We start from the raw sequence: 14580 nt of genomic DNA, 5'->3' as shown, positions 1-14580 counted from the left end.
TTGGTAAGGTCTTACTCCAACACAAATATACTTCTTGCTTGCAACGATTTAGGTATCTACTGCCCCCTATCGCCAAGGAAAATACACACAGTCACTTCAAATATTTTTCCACATGTATGGCTCATCTCATTTGAGGCCTTGCAGCTGTATCACATTATCACAGATAAGGTTCTGGTTTCTAAAAATGACTAAATCTCAACTAAAATTAATAAAATGGTTGTTTTCTGCTCAACCAAAGGATTTATAAATCATGAAGGCTCCCAAATATCCATCACTTAGGAGGGTCCTATCCAATGATTGATATTTTTCTTGGATGTGACTTGTCAGGCTTCTTCAGAAGGACTCTAATCTGTACCTGTCTCTCTGACTTCCTCTATTCTAAAATATGAGGTCCCATGTCTTCCTGATGGGGATGGGGTGAGGTTGGACACTAAAGCACACTTAGGGATGGTGCAAGGCCCTGAGGGACAGCAACTCCAACACTTACGGGGGTTTGATGGCCCCACGCTGGTCTTTATGTATCCACATCACTGCATGGCAAAACCACAGAGAATGAGTCAGCTGTAGAGCTCTAAAGCAAGTGAGTGTTGCCATTGCTTAACCAGTCAAATGAATAAAAAATTCCTTTATCAAAACTCCCAAATATCAACTTAACCAACTAGGCTATGCATCACAGGGTGCACTGCAGCACCTTTCAGTCCGTCATCGTGGATTATGCTGCTTTGATGTGAATGTGTGTTCTCTCTAGGTTCCGTCTGACTCAAATTATCATCTGGTTTCAAATCTGAAGTATCCACGAAGGGATTGTTTTGCTCGGCGGATAAAATTTATAAAGTGGGAAAAGTCAAGCCGCATCCACCATGAATGAGGATTCATTATCGCGGCTGACAAGTAATGCAACTAAAAAATATATCACATCAGCATCTCAGAAGATGATCTATACCACAGGGCTTCACTGAAGTGCTTTTATGGCAAATAACCTGGTTGAACACTTAACAGTCAGAGAGAGCCATCAGCATAGATGAATGGTTTAATAATACATAACAAATGGTCCACATGGGGCTGATTCATGGGGCATCAGGTGCTGGTAACATGGAAGCATTAGCTCATTTTGGGCTGTAGCTATCCACTTAAGTAGTTGGTAGAAATGTATTTTCTCCTTATTTGCTGAAATTTCATGAAAGTAATAAAGGGATTATTTGTATTGGAAGAAGTTTTGGACACAAGAAGCGTCAAAAGGTCTTTAACCAGTCTTTGTGGTATTGATCTGTGACGTTTTTAGTTCCAAGGTCGTTCCTTCAGCCCTTCTTCTACTTCTTCTGATTTTACCTGCATCATGCAGCTTAGAGTGGCTAAGTGCTTTCTGAGCTAAATATTTAAATGTCACATTCACAAGCTTTCTATACAGATTAATGATTTTTTTTCTTGTCTTAATACTGTAACAAATTGAATATGCACACAATGCGCTCTGGGTAATGATGCCCTTGCAGGAAATGAAAGTAGGGCTGTAAACATGAATAATCCAGTGTGAAAGCAGGGCCGCCTACATGAAAAAATATATAGAAAGTAAAGAAATAAAGATGGGGAACAACAAAGGAGAGAGAAGAGGAACTTAATTCACAATCTTGTGGTGCTACCTTCTTTGTTAACAATGTTCTCTTGGTGGATTTTCAGCCAATGTGGCCAACACACATCACATGTTGGTTCGGTAGGTAAAGCTCCAGGTGTCGACAACCCAAACAACCTAATGGGCCATTCCCATCTGTACCGGGTCGGCCTGGGCCGGGTAGCCCCAGTCTGCCCTAGCCTGGCCCGGTTGATTCCACACATCCTTGTCTTAAGCCCATGTGGGCTGATTCTACCCACCAATCAGAGGCTTGCTCTAATGGAAGGTGTGAACTTGCTGTCAGCAGTGGGTGTGTTGGCCCTGGTCGGCCTGAAGCAGACCCCCTCGAGAAGAGGGCTGAGAATGAACCTTGGTTGGCCCGGAAACATACCAGGCCACCCAGATATGTAAACAACCTATGCTACCCGGCCCGGGCCAACCCGGTACAGATGGGAATGGCCCAATAGAGATGGATGGTTGGGTTGGTGATACTTGGTGAAACAGAAGGCTGGAGGCCCCATTAGTTGGCTAATAATAGAATAATAACAGGCACCTTTTAGGGGTTTTGTGTTCAAAACTTAATTTTTCATATTTTTTTTCTTGTGATGGTTGAGTTGAAAGCTGGTGTGTGCTTTTTTTCACATCACCTTTTTGATGCATGTGGGCTATTGTAGCTGCAGTACCTATTTTGACCTGCATGGCGCTAAGGAGTCGAATGTTTTTACACATTAGGGCTTTAATTCAATGTTTTAGATTTTTGCAACAAAGATGTAATAAACCAACGCATCTGGTTTTTAATGCTAAAAACTGACCTCATCACATCATGCAGTCATAACTCAAACTCTGCTACATCTGTTCCCCAGCTGCTTTACATTCATTAAGTTTCTGGAACAATCCTATTCTTTTAAAATAGCAAATTACAAAATCATGTGTTTAATGTAAATGTCATGGATAAAAACAGCTGAAAAGAAGACTTAATTGGGTTAAAGAAGCAACAAAACTGGACATCAGCTCAGCTCCATGTGGACAAATCTATTCCTCAACTTCTGTGTTTGCCAGTGTTGCTTTTACAGAAGCTGTCAGTGTTGGTCGAACCATTTTGTGAATACAAAGTTGAGGAATTCAACTTTCTACAATTTTGCCAAGAGAAATAATAGAAAATTCACTAGATGTCCTTGTGTTGGCACAAAGCTAACACCTAAACGGTGCTCCAATGGTTTGAGCTGCTCAAAGACACTCGAAAAGGCTAAAGAACAATACTGTTATATATTTCCTTAAGGCATGCTTTGCGACTTTTTCATATTTTAAAGTCATTTTCTTGAGCCAGTATGTGCTAAAATGACCCTTTACAGAGTTAATGAAATGTCCCTCAAATCCCACCACCCTCTGTGGTCAGAATATTGCACTTGCCACTTCAGAGTGCCAGTCCGGTCCCTGTTGGACTTAGTAAAGTGGAGCTGGCATACCTGGCGCTGCAGACTGCTTCCAGCACATCTCCTTCATGTTTTAGATCATAAACACAGCTGATTTGTGTAATTTAGTGATGAGCCGCTCCTGTAGACACTAATGAAGGCTGGGGAGACGTTTCAGCTGTTGAAAAGATGAACACACAGCGAGAAGTTTTACTTTAGTTTTTACTATCAACCACTAGGGGGTGCTAAAGGCACGCCAAAACAGTTTAGTTTCCTTTTGCGCGCGCGCGTGCGTGTGTGTGTGTGTGTGTGTGTATTCTTGTTTAATAAACACATTCTTTCTTTCTCCCTCCCAGGTTGTCAGGCAGTAACGTCCCTTCTCCCATCGTTAGCAACAAGAACTGGCTGCGGCTGCATTTTGTGTCTGATAGCAACCACCGTTACCGAGGTTTCACTGCACATTATCAAGGTAAGAGGAGAGTGTGTTAGCAGATGTGAGCATCCAAATGCGCACGCTCAATAAAAAACCACCTGCACATTTTGGATTTTTTGGGAGTTCATAATGAGAACTCGTTAATGTGACTTTTCAAAATGTTTTGTTATTCTCCCGTTTTCTGTGTTTTTGTTCCTTTTGACAACCGGCCATCCCAGCTTTAGCTCCTGCTTCTTGCCTCCAGTTGTCTTGTCTCCTCTTCTTCTTTCTGCATCTCTCTCTTTTTGCCATCTCAAGCTAATGAGAGTTTGTTTTTTCTTTTGTAAAATGGCCTGTGAAGGGCTAAAAAAGCAGGTGGAGATTTATTTGGCTACACTCGTGTCTCCCAGCAGTAATAATACTGTACTGCACAGAACAACTGGACCTGATGGTGCTTTTATACACATTTTACTTGTTTTTTTTTTTCTTTCAAAAAACTCTAGCTTGTTTTTCAGCCTGAAATTTCCTTTCAAGTCTGTTTGGCATCACTTAGATGCTTTGTATCTTCTTGGCCAGAGGCATGTGGTGCACCTACAACACCCTGTGAATAAAACACACAATCGGGGGGGGGGGGGTATTGCTGAATGATGGAGGGAAATCGGTCTAGAAGTCATAGCCCTGTTGATCAAATGCACTATAGAAGTTTTTTTTATAACTGAGTGAAAGCATGGCGATATTTTCCATTAGGCCCACGGTCATGCAACATGACTTGTCACATCACTTCATCCCATCATTCCTCCCTCTTTACACTCAAAGTTACCAGAATAACCATTTTATAAGGAAAAAGTAAAATAAAACATGAATCAGTGCCTTAGAAAGCAGTGTCTCTTCCTGTTAAGAAAGCATTTTAAAATATGTCTCAAATACACAGCACTTTTTAAATGACCCCTTTATTTGTGTTTCTTTGATACAAACCCTTCTTGTCTTTTATAACACCCTTCATCTTAGACAGGAGTGCACTCAGAGGCATTAATAAACACACAGGGTGTTAGCAGCATATTAAGATTGGTGTCCTTGGAATCATAAATCATGTTCTATTTTCTTATATAAAGTATTTGAGTAATGGAGAAAGTGAACCAACAGAATCAAGAAAAGCAACAAAAAACCTCAAAATGTTCGTTTTTCCACATTCTCCTTAAAACTTGATGTTGGGGATATTTTCAACCAGTGATGTCCCAATCTGATCGGATTGGTATGTCTTTCTTAGACTGGTATAGCGACACCAATGGGGAATCTTTGTCTGCCAAAAGTGAAGCCAATGTGGAAGTATATTGCAGTTCCCACCATCCTCCACTAGGGGCTGGCTCCAGAAAGGAGCAAGTTCCTATTGACTCCCATGTTAAAAATGCAAAGTTAACAGCAGTAATAAACATGTTTACAGCCTAGTTCAGAAAACCATTTTAGGTTTATTAGGCCTGGTTTACTGTCATGACAACTCTGAGGAGGGTGACTTTTGTAACTCATCCATTTTGATGCTAATAAAGCTTAAAAATTTGAATGACTAGAGTGGTGGTGGCAGGTTAGCAAATGAGCCGTTAGCGCTAGCACAAGCAGCTTGCCTCCTGCTTGCTCCAAGGAAGGTCTTAGCCTCAAACACACATTAAAAGTGTTACAGCCTAGACGGCAGACTATGGCAAACACCCACCAACGTTTATTAGCTTTGGTTAGCTGCGAGTTAGCTTGTAGCTACATCGGCTCAGAGTTTGATGGGTGTCGATCATCTGCCCCTGCGCTCACAGCCACACTCTCAGCTCCATTTTGGTATTTTCCCACAAAGCCTTTTCCGGCTGTAGCGAAAGACTGCTTCATTCACTGTACGGCCCTAAAGTACACAACATTTCGCTGTAGCAGGGCACACTAACGTCACAAGCTTAGGCTACTCTCCGAAAAGCACACGTCATTAAAAGCCGACAGATACCCATGACAGTAGAGAAGAGAAACTATTAAACGTTAATACTTCTTTTATTTGACTCTGAACTGAACTCCAAAAACAATGTTTCACATTCTTGCGTGGAGCTTCCGTAGTTGCTAATGTTGCTAATGCTACTCTCCCATTAGTCTCTCACAACTAGTATTTGAGTCAGTCCCTGTGTTTATTGTTATTGGTTGATTGCTGAACAGAGTTTTTGGACCCTGACTTTGGTCACTAGAGAGGTCAATAAGCCGTCGGTGGGCCGGTCACATGAGCTGGCCACAGATCTGCGAATCATCCTCATTTTCACGTTTTTAGTCAAGATTCCATTTCTTCTGCTTGTTTTGCAGTTTTACAAAACAAAAGCTAGATTCACAGAACAGCTTCTTCTAAATGGAATGCAATAAAATAAAAACCACAGTAACTTTCTTTTTTCTGTTGACAATTCTTTCTCTTTTTCAAGAAGAAGACATGAAAATTACTTTTAAATAAAAGTTTAGCAAGAAACAAACACTGAATATAAATGTTCCAGCTCCAGGAGTTAAGTTAGCGATGAGTTGAAGAATTAAAGAACAACAATTTTAAACATTAACTAATCAGAGCAGATTGTGAGGCCCCCTGATCATAAAATTTGGGGTTGTGCTAATTTTGAAATATATATTTTATTGGACAATGAGCATAAATTAGTTTCTTTTAACTTGAAGCTGTTGATGGAACTGAATCCATTCATCCACATCCATCGATTGGTTATATTCTGAATGCAGTTTAAACCAATAAATGTCTCCAGATTATGGATTATTCATCCACGCCAAGTTATTTTTGGGAACTTAAAATATCCAATTAGACTAAATCAAATATTTAGATGAGGAAAAAGGTTCTGGATGCCATTAATTTTTCGTCTGCACTAGTTGCTTGTGACAGTCTCAGAACTCTGGTCAATTAAACCAATTACAGCAACTGAAACTTTCATTAATCCAGTAATAACTTGATATTAACTGTGTACATTTTTCCAGTGGACAGTAGTAATGGGCTTATTAAGTTCTGAATGACCCCAGCTGATCCCTCTGCTTCTTCTGGCCTGGATTTCTGAGTGACTGGATGGATGTGCATGAATTTTACCAGAAATGTCTTCCTCCAGACAGAAATGGAACAGAGGTCTGAACTTTTAACACGCCATGTGAGTTTTAGAAACGTTGACGTTATTAAAGGTAAAGATTTAAAAACAGTCACTGGTGTCTCTTTCAGGTTAGAATTACTTTCCTACGCTGGTGTAGCCTGGCCTGCTCCTCCTCTGTTTAATTCTGCACAGAGAAAGCGTCTGAGAACTGTCTTATTCAAATAATCCCACCCTCTGAGAATTCTAACCGAGCCAATCAGCGCTGAGTAGCGTACGTCACACACCATAACGCTGAGTTTGTCATAAATGTGGTGACTGAAGCAGAGTTTGCTGCGGCTCTTTCCTTTGTTCTAAATGACTTGAATGTCTTTAAAACCACAAGCAGAAGCTCTAACAGCCTTTCTTCTAAAAATAAAAGATACTAAAAAAAACTACAGTGCTCTTCGGTACAGTCGGCATTTCCATCTTTTTTCTGATTGGTTATTTTTGAGCTGCCTGGTCCCGCCCCACATGTGTCTCTCTGCCTGTGAGTTACCAAACTCTTTCTCTGTGCAGATTTAAACTGAGGATGAGTCTGACAGGCCAGACTAGTGCTGGTGTATGGTTTTAAATAAATTCTTCCTGAAGGCTGATTTAACACACACACACACACACACACACACACACACACACACACACACACACACACACACACACACACACACACACACACACACACACACACACACACACACACAAAGCAACCTTGCAGGTAAGAAAATGCAAATGTGCCACTCTGTGATTCAATTTTAAAATTTGGAAAATTAAAATATTCGATATGTTTTTCATGCTATTGACAGCATTTACACACTAACTGAAAAATGTTATGAAATAATATTTTAAATAATTTATTTAGACATTTAAAGAGCAATAACCTCACAAGATGCACAATCCCACTGTGTGGTCCTCTTAAACAGTTAAACACAAAATGAGATTATTGCCAGAGTTATTTGTGCTTTCTTTCTGGAACAGCATCAAAAATGATTTTTTTATTTAAAAGAACTTTATCAGAGGACAGAAGTTGCTCATTATTAAAATCACGTTGTAGGGTAGCTTAGCACAATAAATAATGGTGTCATCAGCGTAGAGGTGGATATCACAGTCTGAACCGCTGAGTGGTAGGTCAGTAATGAAAATCAATAATAACAAATACTATGGAAGTCTAAATCATTGTCTAATAGCATTATTTGAGTATGTGAAAGGCTTTTAGTTGATCATATGCAATAAAACATAAAATAAAGCAATGATGAGCAGAGTTTAACGGACGAATATGGTAACACTTTAGTTTATGGAACACAAATTAACCATTAATTAGCTGCTAATTAATATGCATATTAGTGGACTACTAAGTCAGAATTAGTCATTATTAAGCTATTATTAAGAGCTTATTACCAATGCTGTAATTCTAACATTAACAGGCCATAAATTAAGAGTTTTGTCATAATAAGCCATTCATAATGGTTTGTTAACTGAAAGTACATGGTTTGTTGCAGATTAGTGCACATACTAGTTAGATCAAATCAATATGTGGCTTTTAAAGAAGTAGTAGAAGTACTAGAAGTAGAAGTAGAATTACGGCATTAGTAATAAGCTGTTAATATGTGCTTAATAATGACTAGTTCAAACTTAGTAGTCCCCTAATATGCATATTAATTGGCAGCTAATTAATGGTTAAGTTGTGTTCCTTAAACTAAAGTGTTACCACAAATATTAAGCAGAACACAACAGCCAAAAATTATTAGAATAATTACAATCATTACTGTTGAAACCCATTAATTTAAGTATTTTTAAAAGGATGTACTTAACAGCATGTACCAGTAGGAATGTGACAAAGTAAAGCTTGAGGGCTGTCCTGGAGCATGTGGTGCCAAGATTTGAGTTGGAGGTCCAGCACCCACTGTGGGTCAGGGTCTTTGTGAATTTGGCTCACTTTCCTCAGACCTTATCAGATTAGTGTCCAGGGAGTTTGAAGGTCGGGTGAAGACCTTTCTCTTCTCTCTTTTCTGTGTACTTTCAGCAATTACTAAGCACTTTTAGCAAAGTCTGCTGCTGTCTCCTTGAGTGGGCCTTGATACTAAACAGGGAAGCTTGCTACCATGTTGGAGGCAAGAAATCAGAAAATCCTGTGACAGAGCTTTAGAAAAGAATTCATTTTCCCCTCCTCCTGTTTACATAAGAATTCTATTTTTCTCTAATTCCATTGTTCCAACATCCTCATTTCCCTCACCAGTCTTTACTTTTCACCTTTCTCCTCTAATTCAACCACTCTCTCCACCCTTTCCATCCTCCAGACTCATTACTTGACTGATTGACTGACAAGCTGACCCCCCCCCCCCCCCCCCCCCTTGAGATTCATTCCTAACAGGTTTAATGGATCCTAAGTGGTTTAAAAGGTTAATCAGCATGTTAATGAGCGGTGTCAGTGGGATAAGTTAGTTGATTCATTAGAAAAGATTTTAACAGGCGTATGATTGATTGGCTGCTTCATGTCAGCTGTCAGTCACCTGTTGGTTATTACTCATTAGCAGAAGGGCAGTGTGGCTGGCTCAAAAGGCTCACATTTTGTTCTTTCAGGTTTTTGCCATTTTGAAGTGTGTTTCTGTCCAAAAGGTATGAAAAATGTTATTTTTACATGTTGTAGATGAGGGGTAGTCAGCTCCCTTCCCCGAGGGCCAGTATCCAGCATGTTTCAGTTGTTTCCCGGCTCCAACACAGGTTATTCACCTGTTCAACAGCTCATGGAGCTCCACAGAAGCCTGTTAATCACCTTGAGATTGAAATCAGTTGCGTTGAAGCAGAGAAACAACTAAAACATTGAACAGCCTCTGTTCATAGAAATGGAGTTTACGTTTGTAATCCATCCATCCATCCATCCATTTTCTTCCACTTATCCGGGGTCGGGTCATGAGGGCAGTAGCCTAGGCAGGGAGGCCAAGACTTCCCTCTTCCCAGCCACCTGGGCCAGCTTCTTCAGGGCATTCTCAAGGCGTTCCCTGGCCAGGCGAGAGACGTAGTCCCTCTAGCGTGTCCTGGTCTCCCTTTAGGTGTCCTTCCGGTTGGACATGCCCAGAAAGCCTCACCAGAGAGGCATCTAGGAGGCATCCTAATCAGATGCCAGAGCCACCTCAACTAGCTCTTCTCGATGCGGAGAAGCAGCGAGTCTACTCCGAGCCCCTCCCGGATGACCGAGTATCTGACCCTACTAGTTTACGTTCTTAATGTCACCTTATAAACCTTTATATTATTATCAGCTTTACATTTTGGTAAAGCCATTACGGAAATGGAGTTATTCTTTTTAAGTTCAAACACTATTTGAAAATAGTCTTCTAACCCAATTTCCTGCATTTGCCACAAATTGGAAATAGACTTGGAAATATTCGGGTCAGAAAAGACACTCAGATCTACGTCACTTTAAAAATTAGCATTCATGGACTCACCCATCTTGCCTCGTAATGGGAAACAATAATGTTGGTTTAGCGTCCAGGAGAGAACAGAGCATTTTGTTAGCATTAGCAACTATACTAACATACAATGCACACAATGTAGCCACAGCTGCTGTGGTTTTGGGGGTCTGAGTGACATTTCATTAACCTTAAAGCACATATCGGCATAATAAAAATGAAAGTTGCGTAGTCCACTGTCAACCCTGTTTAGTTTTTTTTTTCTCAGACTTTAAAGCGCAAGTCACCCCTCAAATCAACGTATTTTTTCCTGATGAATTATATAAATGCGTGTCTAATCGTGCTGCAGACACGTGTAGTCAATAGTTTTGCACTTTAGTGCATTTTAGTTAAAATTAAAAATTTCTGCCTGAAACTGCCAGTGTTGTGCCGTTGTCAGGTAAAAACTCTTCACTGCATTTGAATTTAAATCTGTCACCGCTATTGGCTAAGAGGTATGCTATGATGTAAACTGGTACATTATGATGTCACAATGTCGTGAGTGTGTGTATTTGTTAGTGGCTCCACCCTCTTGGTCTGCTAGGCAACAGCATTTGTTGCATTTTTCAAACAGGAAGTGGGAGTGGAGCACGCGTCTTGTAAGGGGTGACTTGCTCTTTAACGGTTTTACTTCTTATGCTACTGCACACTGGAAGCAAAAGCGGTGTGGAATGGTTTACTCACGATAATCACAGAACTCAAGTGCACACCGGGAGAATCTCAGCACTGAAGCAACTTCTCCGCCCCACTCTTCGCTTGACTCGCAAGATCGCACGATCCCTCGACATTTCAAAGCTTACGATTTGTTTATGCAATCTGCCAATAAACCAAAACGAAGGAAATCACATTTGATATCGCTGGTTGATGTCATACTCTGTTGTTCCTCCACCGCCAGGAGGAAAGCCACCAAAACACACCGCTGCACTTCTAGAACGATGCTGTGGGTAAATAAGCTGTTAGGTCACACGTAAGCTTCATATATATATATATAAAATTGCATCACTGCAATAGTTTTATTTTTTAAATTACTGGAGATTGTACACTGAAACCGTGTTGGATTTCCTGTCTAGCCCTATGTTAATTTGGAAAATGACGCGCCAAAAATATCATAAGATCCTTTGAAGTTTATAAAACACGATTACGGCGTTTGTGCTGTTTCACCTGGAGCCCATATGTTGTTCTGGTTCACTACATCCTGCTTTTCTTCAGGATTACAAGTGGTGATGGTAGGAACTCTTCTGCGGTATTAGTAAACATTCATGGTGCATTAAGATTGGTCCAAATTTGTCTCTAAATGAACAAATCTGGTTTGGCGGGGTTAGTCGGGTTTATAAGACGTTGCTATGAGACCTCGGAGGGACACATTTGGCTCTGGGTGCTGCCAGACGGTTTTCCTTCCGTGTGTGTGTGTGTGTGTGTGTGTGTGTGTGTGTGTGTGTGTGTGTGTGTGTGTGTGTTTGAGGTCAGGCATTTGGCTCATACAAACCACCTCCTCCTTCTGCTGCTACCCAAATTATAAAGTCCTGAATTAATAATAATCTCATAATAATGTATGCCCAAGTTTGTAGAGACGGGGCAGAGGGGCGAGCGAGGCAGCCGAAGAAAACAAAGCAAAAAAGGATGAGTGGATGAAAAAAGTGAGGGGGAGGAGGTGGACAAGTGGGGCGATCCAGAGAGATGATTAATAGACCTTGAGAAGAGGAGAAAACAGATAGATAGCCGGAGAGTAATGGGGCTTTAGGAGGACGTCATTTGGCAGAAGAGTTTGGCTACATTTTAAACTAAAGAATTCATGACGTCCTGCTGCTGACCACTTTAAAGGGAGACGGTGTTGTTTTGGTGTGTTTGGGTGTGTGTCTCTGTGCGCTGGACCCATTCCGGGTTCTTGGATGCAGGACAGGAGCACGTTCTTGAACTCGACTGTTTTGTAAATAAAAGCCTGCAGCTCTTCTGCATACCCGAACAAATCTACCAATTATTTTTAATTGTCCATTTAAATGCCTAATTGATGCTTCAAAATAATTCATGCTGGCAGGGTTTTAAGACATGCCAGGAGCATTATGCTGATAGACCTAAATTAAAGGAATTAACCATTTTAATTCAAATATCTCTGCCTAAGGATACCGTGTTCCTGTGAAAAGAGTGAAATCACTTCTTTTTAAAGCATTTAAATTTCACTCACAATATGTCTGGCAGCCCTTCTGAAATTTGCAGGGATGACAAGATTTAGAAAATGTTGACTTTTAAAATTGCCTTTTAGAAAAGTAAAGTCAACAGGATTAAATTACAGAGTTTTTATATGTTTTCTTGTTCTGTGTTGTAATATTCATACTCTTGTTTAGTTTTCCAATTTTGCCAATAAAGTATTTTGCCAATATGGCAGAAATGTTATTACAGAACCTTAGAGCTAAATATAAGACAGCCGATGGTCGTCAATTACCATGTTTAATTAAAGCGTGGCATTTATTTAGCAATATAAACTTACCTTAGGACCAAAAAGCATTAACATTTCTGTTTATCAAGTTTTAAAAAGCCAATAATGTCATATTCTTATAGTAGATTTGATGTATTTTCACTGTTAGAACTGCTGTAAGTGCATTTAAGCAACTTCGACAAGTATCTCAACTTCACACCATAATATGGTGAAACTTTTCTAGATATGTACAATTGTAATCCAAATTAGACGAAGTTACAAAGAAGTGCCTGAAGTGCCTTTTTTAGTTGGCTCAATTGTCCTAAATCTAAAGATAGATCCTTATATTCTGTGAGAATCAAACTTTGATCGTGAAAATGAACCAAAATGAACCTGTATAGATCCCCTCATGAAGCCGTCAAATAATAACTGAGGTGGAATCACAATGTGTGAAGATCAAAGCGGAGGGATAATTGCCTTCCTGCTTGAACATTTGTTAAAAGCGGCAATTACAGTTAGAGACCTAAAGGCACTCATGCCGACACGGTTACTCAGACTGAAATGGTAAGAATAGTTTCATCTTTTCTTTTCTAGTTTTACAAACTAAATTTTCATATTGGATCATTGCATTTCCGTTGGGGAGACTCAATGCGGTAGATGTTTCAGAAGTGGCAGCATAACGGGACCTATTCAAGGACCCATATGTTTGGTAGTTGGGATATACAGGGTGGGCCATTTATAGGGATACACCTTAAAGAAATGGGACTGGTTGGTGATGTTAACGTCCTGTTTGTGGCACATTAGTATGTATGTGAGGGGGCAAACTTTACAACATGGGTGGTGACCATGGTGGCCATGTTGACGTCGGCCATCTTTGATACAACTTTGTTTTTTTTTTCAATAAGAGGGTCATGTGAGACCAACTTATTGGGAATTTCACAAGAAGGTAAATAGAGGGTTCACCCTTCTTAGCCTCCTTAGGTCTGACTGAACTGAGAGGTGAACCAGATTTGTGATGAGCGAAGAACACTGTTCTTACCTTGGCACGGACACCAAAGTGTATTGAGGTTTACCCAGTTATCATGTGTTTTGTTGACTTGGATGAACCACCACTCATCTTTGGTGAACATTGGCTGATCCATGTAGAACCGAAGGGAGGTGAGATTATGCATTTGCTCTTGTATTATTAGTAGGAAGTTAGACTCTTAAGTGTTAAACTCTTCTTTGGTTTCTGTAACTCATCAATACGGTTTAACATTAATGGAAACAATGTCTAAGAAAGAGAGAGTATCCAGTTTGGATTTGTTGGTCTTGTCACGAACAGAACTCAAACACCAGTAATGACGCCAAACACAGTGAAAGTATATTAAAAAAAAGTTTTATTTTTTGTGGAGTTACCAGATATGGGCGAGGCTGGAGACAGAGTCGAAGAGGAGGCGAGGGTCAAAACCAGATCAGACAAGCAGGTACAGGGAACAGACTGGACATGAGGTGGAGGACAGGCGAGGTTTGTAATGGCAGGCAGAGTACAAGGCAGGGGTCAGGCAAAAAAACGAGGTCCGGAGGCAGAAATCAGGCAGGGTTTTTTTTCTCATATTTAGTCAGTCTGCACTAAGCTAGTCATTCATTTAGTACTTCTCTAACCAGAAATGTACATTCATCAAGTGCAAAAATACATGAAGGTTAACATTAGTACCTTGGTGTCTGTTCTTTGATGAACAGTGACCTGAAAAGCATTCATCTCCAGCTCGATCAATGCAATAGTGGTGACTGTAATTTAGAGGATGGATTGCCACAAGCCCTGTAGAATGTTTTTTCTATGTTGGAATGAAAATTGCTAATATATGGAGAATCATGATAATTTTATACTGTCCATATGTGCAAGCAGCAGAGAGGAAGTGTGCCTCGGAAAAGGTCTCCAAAAATGAAACACAGCAGATTTTCTTCATGTAGTTGACTTATCAGATGCTTTGATTTTATCACTTATTCAATACTGCGGATTCAGTATAATCTAAATCTGCGTTTTGTGATGTTCTGTTTGGTAAAAAATACTTTGTTAAAAACAGGCATCAGGTGTTTTCCAGCAACGGTGGTTTTTTAGTCAATTTTGCCACCTTAGAAGTTTTTATTCCTACAGAAAAAGTTATTTCTCGTATCTAATAGAGAAAC

At 40.1% G+C, this 14580-nt stretch overlaps 1 protein-coding gene across 1 annotated transcript in view; it reads left to right on the top strand.

Moving 5' to 3' along the window:
- Positions 1-14580, top strand: part of LOC139061593 (CUB and sushi domain-containing protein 3-like) — a 232865-nt gene that overhangs the window by 24428 nt on the left and 193857 nt on the right. The window contains exon 4 of the mRNA XM_070547722.1: positions 3375-3487. Coding sequence (XP_070403823.1) covers positions 3375-3487 — 113 coding nt within the window. The remainder of the gene's footprint in view (positions 1-3374; positions 3488-14580) is intronic.

This window comes from Nothobranchius furzeri, chromosome 19 (assembly GCF_043380555.1).
Source record: "Nothobranchius furzeri strain GRZ-AD chromosome 19, NfurGRZ-RIMD1, whole genome shotgun sequence".
NCBI classification, from domain to species: Eukaryota; Metazoa; Chordata; class Actinopteri; order Cyprinodontiformes; family Nothobranchiidae; genus Nothobranchius; species Nothobranchius furzeri.
Note: the sequence above shows the minus strand (reverse complement) of the source record. Positions and strands in the feature narration are given on the sequence as shown.